The sequence below is a fragment of the Chrysochloris asiatica genome, unplaced genomic scaffold, assembly GCF_000296735.1.
Source record: "Chrysochloris asiatica unplaced genomic scaffold, ChrAsi1.0 scaffold00003, whole genome shotgun sequence".
In the NCBI taxonomy this organism is placed as follows: Eukaryota; Metazoa; Chordata; class Mammalia; order Afrosoricida; family Chrysochloridae; genus Chrysochloris; species Chrysochloris asiatica.
In genome coordinates, this window is record NW_006408521.1 from 11,726,653 (window position 1) to 11,748,844 (window position 22,192).

Genomic DNA, 22,192 nt, shown 5'->3' on the forward strand with positions numbered 1-22,192 from the left:
CATAGGAGCGGCTCCATGGGAGTGGTGGAACAGGGCAGTGCTAATAAGGTGGACTCTGGTTGACAAGATCAGCAACCTGAGAAATGTGCGACGTTTATCTCCTTTCATTTAATTTAAGCTTCAGTTTTTCCTTCCCCACCCTGTAGTAGGTGATAACTGGGCACAGCTCAGGTTACTATGCAATCTAGTGGAGTAACTAGAAATCAAGGACTCCTTATGCTTATTTGCAAAACAAAGAGAAACCTTTAGTTCACAAAGGAGCCCTGATGGTGTAAAAGTGAGGTGGTTAACCAAATGGTTGGCAGTATGAAACTACCTAGTGGTTTTAGAGGGAGAAAAACCTGGTGTAAAGTTAACAGCCAAGAAAACTCCATGGGGTAATGCTGCTTTGTTACATGGGGTTGCTATTTTGCTGGGAGTCAAAATGGATTCAAGGGCAATAACAAGTTGTGTGGACAGGCCTTTCATCGTTGAAAATCAAGCGGAGGCCTTTCTTCCTACCCTTCTCTAGGTTGCTCTTTTTCTTTGGCACTCAGGTCACCTCCTCCAACCTGATCAGAACCATGCTCAAAACCAACCTCCAGTGTCAACCATGGAGCTTTGGCAGGTTGCTAACTCCTGGAGCACTTACTCCCTGGAAAGGATGGTGTGTATAAATGCAGTTTGATGGTGCCTCAGAGATCTCTTCAAGAACAGTGTAAATGTCTCTGGTTTAATTAGTAGTTCTGAAGTTAGGTAAACTAGGTCCCTTGGGATTTCTAGTCTTCAGGGGCTGCCTGCAACTGTGATGAGCACATACACAATCCTCTTTCTCACTGCATACATTCTTTTTAGATTTTCCTAGGCATTTACTCACAATTCTTGCAACACACATGCACACTGATTCCCATTCTTCCAAATTTCGAAAAATAACCCAATATCTTAGCATGGTTCCAGCATATTTGGAATTCCCAAATCAAATACTTTTGGACTCAAATTGTTGCCTTGAGTTCCACTTCCCAGGGAAAAGAATAAAATATGGGTTTTGATCGATGCTCATTATCTTCAAGCAGAAGGTAGAATCACTTGCTTTGTAGCCGATTGGAGTTGGGGGAGGGAGGGGAAGGGCAGAAATTCATTTCTGAACCAACTTTCTCTCAGGGATCGGTCAGCCAATCGGGGCTGTAAACCTACTTGACACCGTTCTTCTGGGCTGACTGAAGGCCATTCACTAGTAAGTCACTTGGCCAAGTCCTCAGTAGGTGGGGCGCGCTCACCTGCTTCGGGGTAGTGACTGGAAGTTTGTTACATCAGCGTACTAAGCAGCGTGCTAGTTCCCTTTTAGCCAGCGTACAGCCAACCACCCAGGTGCGTCCTAAAGGGCCAGGCACCAGAGAGGGGGATGCGCTCGACCCCCCAGGCCCAGCCTCTTCTCTCACGGTTGGACGGTTGGGAACGCGCAGTGTTTGCCGGTTCAGAGCTGAAAGCTGAAAGTCTAAAGTGTCGGCCCCCCCGCCTTTTTTTTTTTTTTTTTGCTCTATGGGTAACAGGAGAAGGGAGGGACCACCTTGGGAGCCAATGGTTTGCAAAAATAAGCGACTGCGTCCAGCCGTTTGGGGAGGCGGGGGCACGTGTTTGGATGTGGGTGCTTGTGTAACCAGCTCCCCAGGCGCCAGTCTCGACAGCGCTCCGACAGGAGCATCCACTGAGCCTGTTTTCTCGCAGCCGCCTAGGAGAGTCTTAAGTGAGGTCCCGCTGCGTGCACGTGTAAGGAACACTCCAGGCGAAAGATATGCAGCACTTGCTTCTAGGAGCTATCATTGGGGAGTGGGAATTTGGAAAGTTCCCCAACTAGGAGCACACGTGACCTCCCTGAAAGTAGTTCCGACAGTGGCTCCAGTATCCTTCCACCTCCTTTTGAACCCTCCTAGGTCTTTTCGGCTCCGCCCACTTTCAAGGCTGCTGCTTCCTACCGTCACCTACTTCTCACACGGGCTGCAACCCAGGCCTGGGGAGTGCACTGCCTGGCTCGGGGAGTCCAGAACCAGGCCCCGGGGCAATTCTCCCAGCCGGGTTTTCGCAGTGGCCGAAAAGGGGCGGGGCGAGGTGGACTGTTAGGACGGAGCTTGGGTTCCTCGCGATGTGACCTGGAGCCCTGAGGTCCGGGGCAATAAAGGTGGCAGAGGGTTGCATCCCACTTAAGGGGATTTGCTTTTGATTCACCTAGACAATTGTCCTTTGGCACCTGAGAACTCAGAGGTGATAACTCACATTTTAGCGTATTCCGCTGTTTTTATTTTTAGATCCTAATTGTCAAGGAAGCGGGAGGTGGGGCGTTGAAAGGGACTCGGTTGAGGAGACACACTCGGGAGACACAATAGGGGGCTGTTCTTTGTGCTGAGACTGACACCTTGAGGACACCGGGGGGTGGGGGCGTGAAGTAGTGGGATTTTTCGGCAAAGCCTGTTGCAGTCAAATCCTTGCGAATGACTGATCCGACAGCGGTGCACTAGGGGCGAGACGAAAGGCCGGGGAAATCAAGGGGCAGAGGAAGGGGGAGGGGTGTTCTTACTGCAGAAACCCTCCCAGCGTTTCCCTATACACTGACCAGCGAGGTCACCTGGCCTTTTCCACCTGTGCACAGGTAACCTTAGACTCGAGTCAGTGATAATGCTCAGCGCAACCGCCTTAGCTTTCCATCTTCAGTTTTCCCTCCGCAGTGGCCTACCCTGTTAGATTTCTGGGCAGCGCCGGAGGCTTCTCTCTCAGTCCCCGCCCCGCGTTGCTGTAGAAGCAGCGGTGGCAAGTGCAGAAACGGGCAGGCGCCTTAGAACAAGCCCGAGCGAGCCCCGGCAGCCACACTGGGCATGCTCACTAGTGCCTTCAGGTTGGGGGTTCTGCGCTCGCACCGAGAGCCGTCACTTTACTCCCTCTCTCCCGCCTCTGCCTTGCCCTCCCCAGTCGCGATCCCGTCCGCCTCCCGCCTCCCCGCGGGCTTCCGAGGCGCCCGGGTTCCCAGCGAGGCGGCGGAGGGGGTGGGCAGGCCCGCGGTGATGTGGCGGAACTCTTTGTGCACTGCGGCAGGATACGCGTTTGGGTGCGCGACGCGCTGCGACGCGCTGCGCTTAGTTCTCTCCTCTCGGAAGCTGCAGCCATGATGGAAGTTTGAGAGTTGAGCCGCTGTGAGGCGAGGCCGGGCTCAGGCGAGGGAGATGAGAGACGGCGGCGGCCGCGGCCCAGAGCCCCTCTCAGCGCCTGTGAGCAGCCGCGGGGGCAGCGCCCTCGGGGAGCCGGCCGGCCGGCGGCGGCGACAGCGGCGGCGTTTCTCGCCTCCTCTTCGTCGCCTTTTCTAACCGTGCAGCCTCTTCCTTGGTTTCTCCTGAAAGGGAAGGTGGAAGCCGTGGGCTCGGGAAGGAGCCGGCGGAGGCGCGGCGGCGGCACCTCCCGCTCCTGGAGCGGGGGGAAGAAGCGGCGGCGGCCGCGGCGGCTGCAGCAGCTCCAGGGAGGGGGTCGGAGTCGCCTGTCACCATTTCCAGGGCTGGGAACGCCGGAGAGTTGGTCTCTCCCCTTCTCCTGCCTCCAACACGGCGGCGGCGGCGGCGGCGGCATATCCAGGGACCTGGGCCGGTTTTAAATCTCCCCTCCGCCGCCGCCGCCGCACCCCCCTTGGCCCGGGCTCTGGAGGCCGTCGGGGGAGGCAGCCGTTCCGAGGATTATTCGTCTTCGCCTTATTCCGCCGCCGCCGCTGCCAGGCCTCTGGCTACTGAGGAGAAGCAGGCCCAGTCACTGCAACCATCCAGCAGCCGCCGCAGCAGCCATTACCCGGCTGCGGTCCAGAGCCAAGCGGCAGCAGAGCGAGGGGCATCCGCGACCGCCAAGTCCAGAGCCATTTCCATCCTGCAGAAGAAGCCCCGGCACCAGCAGCTTCTGCCATCTCTCTCCTCCTTTTTCTTCAGCCACAGGCTCCCAGACATGACAGCCATCATCAAAGAGATCGTTAGCAGAAACAAAAGGAGATATCAAGAGGATGGATTCGACTTAGACTTGACCTGTATCCATTTCTGCGGCTGCTCCCCCTCTGCCTTTCTGTCACTCTCTCTCTCTGTTAGAACGTGGGAGTAGACGGATGCGATTCATTTTCATAGCTTGGGTGACAATACCATTTAACCAGAGTCGAAGTGCTGGATTAGATAGTATGTTCGGTGTCTCTCGAATGTCTTTAGCCTAGGGTATGTGCGGCTAGCTGGAACTGTGGGCTGGCTGCAAGTGTCAAAATACCGATGGGTTTCTTGTCTCTCTCAGTGGAATCTTCTTGGGGGTTATTGTCCGTTAATACAGAGTATGGTGCACTGGGAGTGGATTAGAAACCTCGCGAATCCGGTCCACTAAAATGAACGAAAAAGTCGACGCGTTGAGGTTGAGCCTATTTCGATTAAATCTTGGCCTAGGCCCTAGATCTAGAGTATAGATCAGATTAAAATGAAAATGAGTGTTGCATGTACGTTTATGGCATCAGAATCTTGCAGTGATTGTTTTCTGCTTCCTGAGTTGCGTTAATAGATTCGTTTAAAATATGAATTGAGGGCTTAATTTGCATAAGCGTAGAAGCCGACTCCTTTTGCATCTCTTGGGTGCGCGTTTGAGGGCCAAAGTAGGTTTGTGTGTTTAAACGAACTTAATGACAACTTGGAGATGTATTTAGAAGTTTGCTAGTTTGCAATCCATAGAGCCATGATAGACTCTGGCAGGCGCCCTTACTAGATCTCCGTTAAATTTCCTTTTTTCTCTCCTGATGGGGTGATATAGGATAGGTGAATGAGTTTTGCTTTTCGTTAGTATTTTATATTAAGTGCTCTTTGTAATAGCATGGAGCCCGCCTAGTTTTTGATCCCAAATGATACTGCCCTGTAGGGGGGTTGTAAAGTGCTTCAGTTCTTACTTGAAATTTAAGTATCATTGTGATGCCAGAATTGCTACTTATTTAAGTTTCAGATCCTCTGACACCTATTGGTATACGTTAGTTTACTGACTTGTGTTGAATGTCAAAGTATACTTGGTAATAATACCTAGAAATGCTATCCAGAATGCATTACTTAAGCTTTAAATTGTCGGTAAAACGTTAGCTTTTTTCATACACTACTGTACTAAAATTACTGAGTCAGCTTGTTGAATAAGACAGAAACCAAGAATTTTAACGGTGCATGGTTTTGGTTGTCTAAAAGCTAGGTCTTTGTACTTCAAAAGATAGTGGTTATCTAAAGACATTAATCTTTGCAGTTTCAGGTAAAACAAACTAGTTTTGATTAAGGAAGGGGGGTTAAATAGAAGTTTTTTTTTTCTTTTCTTTCCTTCAGATGGAAAGTAGTAATTTATTCACAGAAATTAAGAGTTAAGGGTAGGCCTCTCCATAAAGTGTGTGAAAACAATTAAATCATTGGCCTGAAATGACTTAAGCTTTTTAGTTCAGACAAGGCCTTTATTAAGAACAAAACTTTGTTGATATAAATTGTAGCAGTGGACGATAGTTAAAACTATGTATTAATAAAAAATTACTTATTAGTAAATATCAGTAATTATTTGACTTAAAGATAGCATATTAAAGTGTCCTGCTAAGAGTTTTGGGGAATATTTTATTTTTTGAAGATTTTGTTTCATATTTGAAGAGATTTTATTGCTTTTGATTATGTTAGCTGCACCAAAATGCAGTTAGGTTTACCCACGTTTTTGTTTTGAAGATAAATATTACTGGAAAAGTAGCTTTACAACCTACAAAATTATAGTATTCTATTTGGTTTCAAAAATTTTTTAAATAAATATTTTAAAATCGTTGAGGCTGTATTAATTGAAAAACTTGACCAATGCTGAATTTCATCCGCTTTCGCAATTAATGGTGTGGCGATGTGGGTTAATTTGTCAGATCGCAAAGTCGTTTCAACTACAAGGTCCGTGGTTCAAGCTCACCAGCTTCTCCTTGGAAACCCTATATAGGGTCGGTATGGGTCAGAATCGACTCGATGGCACTTAGCAACAACCCAATTAATAATGAAAAGCTCTTCTGATTAATCTTGTTTCAAAGGTAGTCTATGAGATTGGATTGGTGTGACTTAAAGACAATCATTTAGATATATAGAAACAAGCTTATTAAATTTTATTTTACTTTTGTCTCTAAAATTCCCATTCAAGAGAGTAATTAAAATGTTGTCTGATAGTGACTTAGACTTCTGTCAGCATTCAAAGTGTGTATGATATTTTCAGTTTTCCAATATTTATTTTAATTTGTGAACAGGTTGTAAGACTTTAAAATTACTGTCAGGTTTGTACATGTGAGCGTTGAGATGATTGGCAGTTTCTCCATTAATTTCAGAGTATGCGAGCCTGTACACATGAAATTTCATGTTTAAAACTTTCTCTAAAACTGTAGTTACAGTATGCATAGGAAGCAGAATCAAATACTATATCAAATGACTAATAGCAATTAATTTCTAGAGTTGTGGCTTTACTGAGCTAAATGTTGAGACAAAGTCACTAATGAAAAAAAGGTAGTGATTGACTTGCTTTTTTGATAATTGTACTCCTAGTAATTTTGATATAACAAGGCACTTTGGTTTGCTTTACTGGTTTCTGTTTAGTGAGTGTATGTGTGTTAAAATAGCCACTGAAGACTTTGTCTCTGGTAAATTACAGTGTATATTTCAGTAGTTGACATGTTAAAATTCAAATTCCTTTATCTAGATAATAATGAAGGGATTCTGATCATAAGGAAAATAGAGGATTATAATTCATTTAAAAAAAACTATTTTTTGAAAAATTGAATTAAAAAAAATTTTGTAGAGTTTTATTCTTAACATTAGTCAGTCTGGAAAATAGTGTATGTGAGGCTATAAAATATTTAGTGTCAGTAGACTGCATGAACACTTCAGGCTTCTGTGTAAGTTGCTTGATAGGTTTTTTGTCTTTTGAAATGTGAACATATTTAGGGATTGTTTGTAGCTTGTAGAGTGCAGTGATTACTGAAATTAACTGTCTTGTGACTTTTTTTCTTTTTAAGATTAGTGACTATTGAAATGACCATATTTTGAAGTTAAGGAAATGTAATAGCTAATATTTTATATTATTTTTTTGCATTTCTTATCTGAACATATGATTGGGCCACCTAATTATTTAACAATTTACAAACTTTATTTTCATAAAACCTCAGAGTAAGGTGCATCTGAAAGGAGTAATTTGTAGTTATTTGACTCTTAATATAAGGAAAAATAAATTTTATTGCTGTTCTTTTTAAAACGTTGCATAATACAGTCATCAATGTAGATTTTAAGTTCTTGTTCTTAAGTGCAGAAGAGTAGGTTCCGACTTTTAGGGACCTTCTACAAGGCTTCTGAGGAGCAGCTGATGGGCTTGAACCATTGAACCACCAGCTTTGTGGTTCTCATTCCTGTGCTCATCCTAAATGGTGCTACACCAGGAGTCCAAATGAATACTAAATGATTAACGTTTAGTGAGAAATAGCCACCTTAATTTTACGCTTAGATTTAGACAATAGAAAAAGATGCATTTATATGTACTAAGTATTAAATTTTATTTTAGCAACATGAGAAAGGTAGCTGGGCATACTTTTAATTTTTGTATGAACCAATCTATTTTCTCATAATAACTATGAAAATATACAGATCTCTTGTTTTTAAATTTGCAAGTGGAGAGGTTTTCAGTTTTTTTTTCATTTTGAAATTTGCCATTTGCTATTTACTCATTTGATGACAGTTTAATAATTTTAAAAAATTAAGTCGTTTATGGAGTAATTACTTCAGTGACTTAATGGATGAATATTCATTATGAGAAGATTAATTTATAAAATTTTAACAATTGATTTTCAATAGTCAAATCTATTTCAGTCTTTTAAGACAAGTTTTGTTAAGTGAAATCAGTTTTTAAAGAGAAATTTAGGACTGTGTATGTATATGACATATTGTCCGGAGGAAACAGTCGCTGGAGAAGGATGTAATGCTGGGTAAGGTGGAGGGTCAGAGAAAAAGAGGGAAGACCCCTAACGAGATGGATTGGCCCGGTGGCATCATTGATGGACTCAAGTGTGGTAGCGGTAGTGAGGTTGGCCCAGGATCGGACATTGTTTCGTTCTGCTGTGCATGGGGTCGCTATGAGTCGGTTCTGACTCGATGGCACCTGACAACAACAATAACAACAACAATGTATATGACAGTTTTCCATGTACTTGAAATGTTACTTTGTACTGTAAGGATTTAATTTCTAGAAGATATATTAGTGATGATAGCATAGGAAATTAATTTCATATCTTATTAATATAGTTATATTTTTCCTGTAGAGACTATTGCAGTTTTCAAATACTATTCCATTGAACCTGTTACTTCTCAGTTCTGTTTGCTTTTTCTTCTCTCGTTTCCCCACCTTTATGTTTTTGTTGTTGGTAGATAAACTTGGTTTTCTATGTGGTTAGCAATGGGGAACTCATTTTGTGGCCCAAATTCATTAAGAAAAAATGAGAACTATCAACCATAGGAGACCAAAAGGGCAGCATATGCCTAAGAGCAAAGTTCAGAAAGCAGGAAGAAGCGGACAGATGGGCAAATGGAAACCTGGAATCCAGGAGGAAATAGGAAGAGTGCTTTTACATTGAGGGGATTGCAATTAATGCCACAAAACAAAATTGTCTAGATTATTGAATGGGAAATTAACTTCACCCAAACCATAAAAAATTGTTAAAAAAAAAAGGATGATAGGCATGTGACTCTTGACATTTATATTGATTTATGAGACTGGGGTCAGTAATAATTTCAGTATTCTTTTGTAATTGCTTTATTTCTGGTGGCTTTGAAATTAATGTTGTTGCTGTTAGAGATATCAATAATGTTAGGTTGGAGAAAATAACCTAGATAAGATTAGCTGAGAAAGTTGGTATCGGTGATTCTTTTATAAAGATTGTAATATTGCCACATGCATTCTTTGCTGCTGTTTTTCAATGGCGTCAAGTCAGTTCTGACTCATAGTGATGCCATATAGGGTTTCTGAGGAGCGTCTGGTGAGTTTGGACTGCGACCTTGTGGTTCAAACCATCCATGTGGTTCAAACTGGCCTTGCAGTCCATTGCATTAATTCACAGTGCCATACCAGGACTCCCATGTATTCTTTGTTGTTGTTGTTATGTGCCTTACTAAGTGGTAAAAAGTGTTTTGGTCTGTGAGTAATGGTTCTTTCAATGCCTGTTGAATCTATGTATTTACTAATGTAAAATATTTTCACTTGTTAGGAAGTGGTGAAATTCGTATATCATCTTCTAATTTTTCAAATTTCTTTTTTATTGGTTGCAGAAGAGGTATTCACAATTGGATTTAAAAAAAATAATTTGTATTAGAATAGCAAATGCTGTTGGTAAATATTAATGTAAGAGGAATAAATATAAAATTTTTTTCTGGATGGGGGAGTACTAATTTAGTTCATTCTAGTTAAGCTGTTTCATTTGTAACAGTTGGTGTTAAGAGATGGGTGGTCATTTTCAAAGTGTTAGGTATATACTACATTGGCAGTGTTGAGAATATTGACAGATGGATATTGGTAGCTGCACCTGGCAGCAAAAGAATATTCTTGACCTTCATGTAGTGTGGAAAAGAAGGCTGTTTATGTATTGCATATGAAGTGATTACACACATAGTAATCATCATTAGTTACCACTTTAAACATGGATAGTGGATCTAATTTATAAGTGTATATATATATATGTTGTTGTTGTTAAGTAAGTACCCTGGAGTCTAGTTCCTACTCATAGTGACCCTACACAGGGTTTCCGAGGCTACAAATCTTTACTGGAGCAGAAAGCCTCATCTTTCTCTCACGTATTTATATACACATGTAAATAAATACAAAGTTAGCAAACCTTTCCTAATGTTTCTTAGAAACGAACTTTGTAAAGAGAGTACTTTGGATGATTTTGTTTTATGATTTCTATATATGGTTAAATCTGTTTATTATTTTAAAATGTTGAGTATTGGTTTTACTACATCTTAAATGTATATTAAGGAGCTCTGGTAGTGGAATGGTTACGAGGAATGGTTATGAGTCGGGCAGCTAACCTCAAGATCAGCAGTTTGAAACTACCAGCCATTATGCGGGAGAAAGATGAGACTTTCTGCTCCCTCGGAAACCCTACGCAGGGTCACTATGAGTCAGAACCGACTCCAAGGCACACCACCACAATTGAATGGTTTGTAATCAGGAAAGGTCTGTGCCAGGGTTTTAGCTTTTCGGAGTCCTAGTATGGCGCTGTGGGTTAATGGCACTAGACTGCAAGGTCTGTTTGAACTGCAAGGTTGGCAGTTCAAGCTCACCAGCTGCTTCTCGGAAACCTTATACAGGGTCACTATGGGTTGGAATTGACTTGACAGCACTTAACAACAACAAATGTATATTGGTTCCTTTTATATTTTAAGGAGTCAGTGTGTTCTCTGGAGCCAGTCCTGACGCTTGTGTTTGGTGGCTGAGTTACTTTTAAGTATGTTACTTGCTCTTTTTTAGCCTATTTTATCAGTAAAATGGGGATGATAATGGTACCTACCACATAAGATTTATCTTGACAGATAAATCACCTGTCATAATACCCATTATAAATAATAAATGGTAGCTACTGCTTTTGTTAAAATTGTGATTTTTAGATTACTCATGTGAGAAATTATTTGTTATTTATTATGGAAAGAACAGTGACTAGGTGAATTTCCTCAATTTTAGACATGTTTGAATTTTAATTGGTTTAAGGTATGAGTATTTTTTTTTAAATAGAGGTATTCTTTTTAGACTTACGAGTGAAAACGTCTGATTGTGCTGTTTCATCACAAATTAATGTAAATCTCTATGCACTCATTCTGTTCAAAAGTTCTTTATGCTAATTACGAAGTATTTGCTTTAAGATAATAGGTAAGTGAGAACTTCCTATTATGACTTAATGAAGAATAAAAATTTTGTTATAATGTAAAATTTTATTTACTGTCCAAAGACTAGTCATCTTAATTACCATGCATATACTTTTATTCACAAAGAATGATATCAGCCTCAAATGAAATAAAACTTTTAATGTAGAAGTTGAGGGTTATGTAAACTTTATCAATGAAGGTACATTTCTTAGGATTAAAACACACAATTACCTTTAAGTTCGCCATTTTAGAGGACTTATGCAGCTTTTAATGCTAAGTTACATTGTCAAGTAAAATTTGCATATGTTAGTATCTAGCTATCATCACTGAGCTCTGACCACAAGGCTGGCAGTTAAGACCCACCAGCTACACCTCTGAAACCCTATACAGAGTTTCTGAGTTGGAATTGACTTGACAGCCCTTAATAACAACATGCCAGTAATATAAGTATCCTGGTGGCATCGTGGGTGAGTGCTCAGTTGCTAACTGAAAGGCTGGTGGATTGAACCTACCAGCTTCTCTGCTTGAGAAAGATGGCAGTCTGATCTTGTAAAGATTGCAGTGTTGGAAACCATGGGGCTGTTCAAATCTGTCCTGTAGGGTTGCTGTGTGTTACATATTATTATTATAATGCAGGTGCTTAAAGGCAACAGGTTATATATTAATACAATGCAAGTGCTTAAATTTTGTGCTTAAACATCTATAATATTGAGCTCTGTTTTCATATTTGACTGAAATTCTCAAGGTAATTTTAGGCCCTAGAAATGAGGGGAGGATGGATCTCTGGCTGGTGGGAAGACATGTTTGAACTTGAAGGTAAAAAAATTATAGCCAAGAAAACTCCAGTGGGAAGTTCTCCTATGTCTCTTGTAGTCACTATGAGTTGAAATCAACTCTACAGCACCTAACAACTATTCATATATCGTTCTCAGAATTATAATGAGGCTGGCAACACATTTTCATAATATACTCATTGATGGAGGCACAGCAGTGAAAAAGACATACCAGATTCCTTCTCTTAAAGACTTTATGAACTACAGTCTTTCGGTAGCAGTACACTAGCAGACCTTGTGTATGAGTGGGTCTGCCCAGCACATGCTTAGCCTTGCCTACTAAATGGCAATATTGTCTCCATTCACTGTAACACCTTGGGCACCCCCTAAACTCTCACCTAAGGTTATTTCCCCACATCTGTAACCTCTGAGTGAATTTATAGGAAACAATAAGGAAGTAAACACAAAGAGGATTAAACAGTGAGAATAAAGAACTAAAGGAGTTTTTATTCGTGTATTTTTATCAAATATGGAAAAAGATAGAATAAGCTTGATTGAGATCTGCCCAGTTAAGCCATTAAGTATGCATAGAAATCAGTTTTTCTCCGTTTGGCTGCCCTGGTTTCCTAGCTGTATTCTAGTAGAGCCAAAACAATGAGCAGTTGATTTGCAGTGAGTGTTTTGGCTTGTTTGTTTTGCATTGCAGAATGAATTAACACCCTGTCTAATTTTATATATGACTTTCTGATGATGTAATTTTGTGTGTATTTTGTTAGGTGTTCAACTAATTGTAGTTTTGGGCCAGGTCTAGGTTATAGAATTGTACTATGCATTTGTTACTTCTGGACAAAGTTGAGTTGTATAAGTTACTCGTTACTTTCTTTTTAATTCTACATGCAACTGTTCCCCTCCCTACCTCCCAAAGGAGTCCTGATGTGGTGCTGTAGGATAAGCACTGAATTGTTAATCACTACTTCCGTGGGTCAACCCACCAGCTGCTCCTTGAAAGCACTTTATGGGGTCACTATGAATCAGAACTCACCTGATGGCACTTAACGTTAAAAAAATAACCCAAAGTTAATTCAATATCATTAGCGTTCTTAACAATATATTTGGCTTTTATTTCTTTGTACATTTTTAGGATAAAGCACAATTAGGTTCTCTCCTTTAATAGTAATTGTAAACATTGTGTTCTGCTAATTTTATATGTTTAGTATTTTTGATCTTTTGAAGATGTACTTATTTAAGTTATGAAATATGTTGTGATTTGAATCAGGTATTGTTTTAAGTCAGATGAATACTCAAAGTGATTTATAAACATAGCATACACACATGGTCAAAATAGCAAAAAGAATTACTGCTTTGAAATGTATTAAATTTTATTCCCCATTTAAAATACCTTGCTCTCTTAAATTGCTGAGGCTCTTCCCCCCCCCCCCCCCAATATTCAAGCTACTCTGACCTAGTTGGAGATTACATTAGAAAAACTTGAAGCTTTTGTTTTTAAATGAAATCTAGGGAGATAAACTAAGCCTTATTTTAGGTGTTTATCTTTTTACTTTTTTTTTTTTTAATTAGGTCATTCTGAGTTTTGTTATAGATAGAATGAAATGCCTGGGATTCCTTTTTTTTATTCCTTTTCCATAATTTGAAAATTAATGCTTTGCTGTGGCTAATGGGCCATGTAGTAAAATTTACTAAACTTTTTAACTTAATCACTTGTGAAAGATATGAGGGTTTGAGTCAAAGTTTTTTTTCTCTTTTTAACTAATGAAATTAGCTAATAGATACTTGGACATTGTTTAGGATGTTTTGACTAACAAAGCCCTTTCTCGGTTGATTTTGCAAAGATTAAAAAAAGGCAACTTTATTCGATTGACAGGACAAGTAGTACTTTTCCATTGTGTTGTTGTTGTTGTCAGGTGCCATCGAGTTGGAACCGACTCATAGCAACCCCATGCACAGCAGAATGAAACAATGTCCGATCCTGGGCCAACCTCATTACCGCTGCCACACTTGAGTCCATCAATGATGCCACCTGGCTGATCCATCTCATGGGGGTCTTCCTCTTTTTCTTCCACCATCTTACCAAGCATGATATCCTTCTTCAACGACTGTTCCCTCCTGACAATATGTCCAAAGTATGAGAGACAAAGTTTACTCATCTTGGCCTCCAAGGAGCATTCTGGCTGCACTTCCAAAACAGATCTATTGGTTCTTTTGGCAGTCCATGGCACTTTTAGTATTCTCCTCCAACACCACAATTCAAAGGCATCAATTCTACGATCTTTCTTATTCACTGTCCAGCTTTCGCATCCATATGAGGTTATTGAAAATACCATGGCTTAGGTCAGGTGCACCTTAGTCCTCAAGCTCACATCTTTAAAAAGTTTCTGTGCAGCAGATTTGCCTAATGCAATACGTTGCCTGATCTGTTGACTGCTGCGTCCGTGAGTGTTGATAGTTGATCCAAGAAGAATGAAGTCCTTGACAACTTCAATCTTTTCTCCATTGATAAGAATGTTGTTTATTGGTCCAGTCGTGAGGATTTTTGTTTTCTTGACATTGAGATGCAATCCATACCGAAGACTGTGCTCTTTGATCTTCATAAGTAAATGTTTCAAGTCCTTTTCACTTTCAGCAAGCAAGGTTGTATCATCTGCATATCGCAGGTTGTTAATGAGCCGTCCTCCAATCCTGATGCCATGCTTTTCTTCATAGAATCCAGCTTCTCATATTATTTGCTCAGCATACAGGTTGAATACAACCTTGTTGTACAACTTTCCCAATTTTAAAACATTCAGTGTTCCCATGCTCTGTTCGAACAACTGCTTCTTGGTCCAGGTACAGATTCCTCATAAGTACAATTAAGTGTTCTGGAATACTTATACTTCACAATGTTGTCCATATCTTGTCATGATCCACACAATCGAAAATCTTTGTATAGTCAATAAAGCACAGGTAAACATCTTTCTGATATTCTCTGCTTTCAGCCAAGATCCATCAGACATCAGCAATGATATCTCTAGTTCCACAGCCTCTTCTGAATCCAGCTTGAACCTCTGGAAGTTATCTGTCAATGTATGTTTGTAGCCGTTTCTGTATTACCTTTAGCAAAATTTTACTCGTGTGAGATATCAGAGATTGTCCGATGATTTCCGCATTCCGTTGGGTCACCTCTCTTTGGAATGGGCACAAATATGGACCTCTTCCAATCAGTCAGCTAGATAGTTGTCTTGCAAATTTCTTGGCAGAGATGAGTGAGTGCCTCTTGTGCCACCTCACTTTCTTAAAGGATTTCAACTTTTATTCCATCAGTTCCTGGTGCCTTGTTCTTTGCTAATTCCTTTAGTGCACTTTGGACTTCCTCCCTGAGTATCATTGGCTCTTGATCATATGGTACCTCTTGAAATGGTTGAACATTAACCATTTCCTTTTGGTACAATGGCTCTGTGTATTCCTTCCATCTTTTCTTGATGAATTCTGCATCATTCAGTAATTTGCCCAGAAAATCTTTCAATAATGAAAGTCGAGGCTTGAATTTTTTCTTCAGTTCCCACAGCTTGAGAAATGCTGACCGTGTTCTTCCTTTTTGGTTTTCTAATTCCAAATCTTTGTACTTCTCATTATAATATTTTACTTTATCTTCTCAAACTGATCTTTGAAATTTTCTGTTCAGCTCTTGGACCTTCTCAATTCTTCTACTTGCTTTAGTATCTCTACGCTGGAGAGCAAGTTTCAGAGTCTCTTCTGACAACCATTTTGACCCTTCTTTCTTGTAGGATAAGCACTGGACTTTGAACTAAAAGATGGGCAGTTCAAACCTATCAGCTGCACCTCAGAAACCCCATTCAAGGTTATTATCAGTTGAAACAGACTCGCAGCACTTAACAAGAATCAGAGCTCTGATGGAACCAATAGCTTACTAAAGACAGAACTGAGGCATTTAACAACAGTACAATATTAAGTCCAAAGTTGTATGCAGATTTTTTTGGTACCGTGTTATATAACAGTAGTTCTCAAACTTGAGTGGACATTAGAATATCCTGGAATGCGTGTTAAAAAACATTTTTTTTTAATGTTTTATTTTGAATTATGTGAATAGTTTACATGGGAGAACATTAGCATAACATTGATCCTATCATATCGTTTCATTGCCATGGTTACAATCCCCTCCATGCATCATCAACCAACCAAAGGGTAATATACCCTGCAAGCCTGGCCACCCCCCCTGGTTGTCAGCACATAGCCCCTCTCCCTCTCTGGGTTTAGATCCGCAGCCGCTCCATCTCTCCATGTCATGTCTGCCTCCAACTCTAGTGTCACTGCTTCTCTGGGTAGGGTCCCACACTCTTCTCCGTTGATGGTCCCAGGGACCTCTGCTCCTGGACTGCAAAGTCAGTCATTTCCTATTTACCTTTACATTTCCAACCCTCACAGTCAGTCCTGATAACTATTATTCACTGTTGTACGGCAAGAGACCTATCTGCATCTCCTTTCATCAGTCCCACCCTGACAGATTGGATACTACTCAGTGGAGGAGATTCTACAAGAAAACATTTCTTAAAAGTAAGAACTTTGTCCACAAAAAGTATTCCTAGTAGCAAAAAAGGTTTTATATGAAGAAGGGTGCCTGTTATTTGGCTGATTGTGAAAGTGTTGCACTTAACTTCTGGTAGAAAGGTTGATGATGTTTTCAATACACATTTGTAAGTTTAATGTGGTATTCAGAAAGATGTTATAGAGAACTGCTCTAACATGCTAGATTTGGTTTGTTAAAAGAAAGCCTCTTTTTTTCATTTTTGTATTGACACTTTTAAAGGTATTCTTTACTGTTTCCTTAATTATTTGGTTGTTGAGTTGTTGAGAGTGATTTTTGCACCAAGTATTTTTGTTGTTGTTATTTAATAAATTTTTTTAACGTATACTTTTGTATTTTAAATCTACTTTAGAAGATGTTTGCCATAGTCAGATATGGTAAAGTTGAAAGTGCTGACATAAAATGACATATTTTTGACAAGTTAATCCTGATGTGGTGCTGTAGGATAAGCACTGGACTGCTAACCACAAGGTTGACTGTTCAAACCACTAGTCACTCTTTGGAAACACTATACAGGGTGGCTGTGAGTTGGAACCACAGCTAACAACAGTTAATAACAGCAACAACAACATAATTACTTCTAAAAATCTTCCCAGATTAAGAAGGCTAACTTCTTAATCCTGATGCATGTATTAATCATTCTTTTCTGGATCCTAGGTTTTATGCCAGCTATTGACTTAAAGTACTTTATTTATCTAAATTAAAAACTTACATTCATGTGGGGTTTTTAGAGAAAAAATGAGATGGAAGTTTAGATTAGTCCAGAAATAGGAAAGTAGATGGCAAGGGAGTAGTTTAGTGGATTCTGATTATTTTCTAGGGTAAACAATTATGAAAGTGTTCTAGGAGTAGATTGCTATGGTTTTTAAGTTTGCTTGATTTTAATTTACTTTGCCTTTCACTTTGCACACAGAATAAGATGTCAAGGCTTTATTTTTTTTATTCTTAAGACATTGAAGCTTTGACTGACTTTTATGATTCCTTTTGAAATTATAGGAGATACTCAGATACTGACATATTTAAAAATCAGGACTGCTAATTAGGTGATAGCTTCAAATTTATGTTAGAAATACAAGCCAATAGTAATATATTGCTATAATTTAATCAAATAAGGCTTATGGTGTTTAGTTTATTTTAATATATGAATTAAAAACTCCCATTTGTGTACTCAACATTTTTATACAAACCCGACTCCTAAAAGAGAATTTAAAAAACCACTTATTTTCCGCCTTACATCTTTATGCCTCCATATTAACTTCCAGTTCGCTTCATATGTATGTATTTTAAAATACAGTTAAAGTTTGCTATTTATTTTTTAATACCTTTTCAATAGCACTTAATAATTGCCTTAATTATTTTTAATAGAGCAGTCATAAGTAGTATGATTTTGATTTGCAAAATCATCTGAAATAGCTGAAATTTTGGAGTCTTGAAGCTTTTTTCCTCCTTAAATCATTATATTAAAGCTTTTGTATATTTTCAAATTTAAGCGTATTTATTTAAGTTAAAATAAAATTTATCTAAGTGCTTTTTCCATATTTGTTTTCATGTTGTAAGAATATTAAATTGTGTTGAAACTAAAGTTGATATAGATGTAATTTGAATAAATACATTAAATTTTTTTAGACAACTGATGTGGCAGTATAGGATAAGCTGCTGACTGAAAGGCTGGCACTTCAAACACATGAGCCTCCCCTTGGAAACCCTTACAGTGTCACTGTGAGTTGGAACTGACTCCGTAGCACTTAACCTTTTTATAACAAAGTGCTTGTGACCCTGTTCTTTCCTTTCTTTAATCATTATGTGACTTTTCCCTGGAGCATATTTTGAAAGATAGTTTGATATTTACATAGTTGTCTAGGTAATTGGTTATATTAATTAATCATGGTTTGCTGTGCATTTGCATTTATAATCAATACTAGTTTTTTACTGGCAAAAATTACATTTGCTAGTTTGTTTTAGATTTAATTTTTATATGTCAGATACTAAAAGAGGGGAATAATCTTGTTAGCTAAATGATAATTCATTTTCAATGAGATAATTTTCATTCTCATTGTTACAACAAAAAATACTGAGATAGAAACACTCATTTCTAAAACAAAATTACCTTGGTAAAAAGTAGCGTTTTTCTAAATGAAATTAAATTGTTTCAACTTTTAATCTGAGGGAAATTTTAATTCAGGTGCCTTGGTTAGTGCTGTTGAGTTGGTGTGGCATAAATCTTTTTGGTGCTGTTGGAAACTTGGTGATGGCATACATTTTTTGAGTATGTAAGTGTGGTTTTTGAAAACCCAGGAAACAATCCAGTGTCTGAATAGTTTTCATGGGCTTGTAGGAGATCTGTTTAAAATAACTTCTGTTGAAAGCATGAAAAGGCTTTACATACAAGTTGCTGTCTGATGTGGTCAAGATTATGTGTAATACTTTATACCAAAGTGCTTGTTATTAAGGTATTTGGATTATTTTTAATAACTAAAAAAAGGTCACACAGACTGATTATTATGTAGTGTCCAAGAACTAAGGCCTGCCATCTGTTACTCAAATGTAGGATAAAGTTAAGATAATCTAGTGATGTTTTTTATTCTGTTACTTTTGGAACCATCTTTTAATTATGATTTTTTAGGACTAACATCAAATTTTAAGATTTGCAAGCTATGACTTAAATTTGTATTTTTCTACAAAAAATTTGTATTTTTCTACAAAAATAAAAAAGATAATAGTTGAACATTAATGATTATGCAATGAAACCCTGGCTTTTTGCCATTTTGCTTTTAGTAGATTGAATATTTAAATCGAAGCTTCATGCTTTAGTTTACAACATTGAGTTATATAAGAGTGATATTTTTAAACTATAAATTCTCTAAAAAGTTGATAATTGAGGGGGTTAATTACTACAGGACTTAGAGAACTGATTTCATATAGAGATTTGTTTTAAGGATTTTTCAGATTGTCAGCTTTTTTCTCCTACAGCTTGGTTATTTCTTGTCTGTATTCTAGTAAGTGAACTTTTCCACTTGAAATTCTTTTTGGCATTTTGAGCCATAAGAGAAATTGTTTCTGTAACTTAACGTTCTTTGCTTTCCAAGTTGCATGTTTGGTTTTACCAAGTTGCATATTGTTAGGCACTGTAAAGTTCAACTCAGTAGATGTCCTTAAAGATTGCATATTGGGCTTAGTAAAATCTGATAAATTTAGTCTAGTTTGTTTTATTTATTATGTTGATAGTGTTTTTCCCTCTTGAGAACTCTGTTAGGTCAAATGATATTTTACAATATTAGAAAAAGGACATTATAAAATTAGTCATTTTTTTTATCAATATAAAAATGAAAGCTAATATGTGCCCCCGTCATATTTAAAATTCCGCATGTATTTCTAGTTCATGTTGTTTTTTCATCAAAAATACTGAATTTAAGGAAAAAGTTGCCAACTAGAATAAAAGCAAGTTGTTTTCAAGTATTTTCTGGATTAGGAGTATAAAATAATTTGTATTATTAAAGCTAAGTAGAAAATGAAATCATCTTGCGTACTCTTAATTTGCAGCTTTTCTCTTTTAGAAAGTTTTTAAATTAACAGGGCTTTCCTTGAAAGGCACAATTTTTATTCTTAGGAGTAAATTTGAATATTTTGTCCTTAAGATTTAATTACTAGGGAAAAACCCCTACTTGTTACAGACACATGTGTATTAGAAATTCAATTTCTTTGCATCTTTTGTGTTGTTGTTAGTGCCATCAAGTTGGTTCAGACTCATAATGACCCTGTATAGGGTTTCTGAGGCTACACATAAAGCCTCATCTTTTGGTTTGCAGTTTTTTCGTACAAAGCCACCACATTTCCATTTGTATAGTACATTTTTAACATTACTGTATTCGTTCATGGTTGTATCTAAATTATTAGTGTAGATGGAAATACTGGAATCTGATTTTTTTTTTTTTTTTTCAGAATGTTGCCAAGTGTTGTTGAGTAGGTTTCAACCCATAGCTAACCTGTATAGGGTTTCGGAGGAGCTGCTGGTGAGTTTGAACCGCCAACTTTGCTGTTCAGACTGACCTTATAGTTGAGTACTTATGCGATAGCGCCACCCCAACTCCACTTTTTCAGAATACAGTTAGCTAATATAGAGTGAGTTGGCACCAGATATTACTGGGGCTTTATTCTCAAACTCTGGTAGTGTAGTGGTTTTGAATGGGTCTGCTAATCTCACAACTACCAGCGGTTCCCGGGGAGAAAGATGAGACTCTCGGCTCCCATAAAGATTTACAGCCTCGGAAACGCTATACATAGGGTCGCTATGAGTTGGAAGAAATTCCACAGCATATAACCACCATCACCATGGCATCTCTACCATGGAGTCCTGGTGTGGCACTGTGGGTTAATGCCCTGGACTGCAAAGTCAGTTTGAACCACAAGGTTAGCAGTTCAAGCTCACCAGCTGTTCCATGGAAACCCTATACAGGGTAGTTATGGGTCGGAACCAACCCAACAGCACTTAACAATCTCTGCACCTTGTCTATATATCTTTTTGTTGTAAAAGTTAGTGTTCTTAGGTCTTTTGCATAGTCATAGAGTAGCCAAAATTTAGTGTTTTATGTAATGACTTCTGGTATAATAAATGATAGATGTATGGCTTTCATATTAGAATGGTATTTTAGAAGCAATTTATAAATTTAGCATTGAATACAAAGACTTGATCGCTAAAGGTACTTTATGGTATACTGAATTGACTTAAATCTCAACATTAAAATTTTAACATAGATACTCTTTCATGTACTTTATTGTATTCTTGATGAAGAAAATTAATTATTAAGAGTTAGCATTTAACTTACTTCAGGTATGTCTAATGAGTGTAGTTGCATTGATAATCTTTTTGAAAGCTGTGAGGAGCTCTGGTAGCTTAATGGTTACAAATCGGGCTGTGAACTAACTGCAAGGTCAGCAGTTCGAAACTACCAGCTGTTCCGCGGGAGAAAGATGAGGCTTTCTGCTCCCTAAAGAGTTACAGCCTCGGAAACCCTGTACAGGGTCACTATCAGTCGGAACCGACTCCATGGCACATAACAACGACAACAATGTAAATATATCCATATTTTGCTTGATTTGTCATTAGTGGTCAATCCTAGATGTTTTTAAGTGGGAGCAGTGCCTTGGGTGTGTGTATGTGTGTGTTTTAACTGCAGCAGGGTTCTGAAACAGGAAACCAGCCTTATCCTACTCATCCAGAGACCTAGGAAGAAGGTAATTGGTGCACTCGTTAAAACCAGTTAGTTAGGCAACATAAATTCTTAAAGGTTCACAGACATAGATTTGAACAACTTTGGATGTATTAATTCTTAATAGCAACTGCTTTGAAGAAAAGTTGATTAAATTAGTTCAGGGGATTAATAATCTCCACAAATGCTCTAGAGTAAATTATGGATTTTAGACTGTCACTAGCATTATCTAGTTACTTGTTAAAATATTTTTTCTGTGTTTTAATTTGCCTACATTTAAATAAAGTTCAGAATGAAAGTTTTGAAGATTAAAATTTATTTTAGCTGAATGTAATATAGTACTATGTATTTATTTAGGGCAAACATGTTAAGACAACCAATATCTTTTATTTTTATTTTTTTTATTTAAGGTTTTTATTGTGGATTGAGTAAAAGTTTACAGGGCACATCATCAGTTTCACATTCAACAATTAACCAATATCTTTTGCTTTAAATGATTTTAAAATCTTTAAGGCCGTTAATTGGAAAAAATAAATTCTCTTTCAAATGATTAATCATTGGAAATTATCTTCTGTTAACATACACACATGCACATATATGTACCTATGCAAATATCAATGTGCATGTGCACATTAATGCATGTATGTACATATTAATGTAGAAAGAGTTTTATCAGTGTTTTCATACTGTTTTGTA

At 38.5% G+C, this 22,192-nt stretch overlaps 2 protein-coding genes across 2 annotated transcripts in view; one reads left to right on the forward strand and one right to left on the reverse strand.

Annotated features, from left to right (window-relative positions):
• Positions 1-1,516: 1,516 nt before the first annotated feature.
• On the reverse strand, positions 1,517-2,172 carry KLLN (killin, p53-regulated DNA replication inhibitor). The gene is given in 5 exon segments (XM_006831434.1): positions 1,517-1,708; positions 1,793-1,850; positions 1,852-1,922; positions 1,924-1,961; positions 2,004-2,172. Coding segments are annotated over 5 exon segments (528 nt in total).
• A 758-nt stretch (positions 2,173-2,930) lies between these two features.
• Positions 2,931-22,192, forward strand: part of PTEN (phosphatase and tensin homolog) — a 126,390-nt gene continuing 107,128 nt past the window's right edge. Inside the window, exon 1 of the mRNA XM_006831118.1 lies at positions 2,931-4,030. Within this exon, the coding sequence (XP_006831181.1) occupies positions 3,952-4,030 (79 nt within the window). The 5' untranslated portion in view covers positions 2,931-3,951. The remainder of the gene's footprint in view (positions 4,031-22,192) is intronic.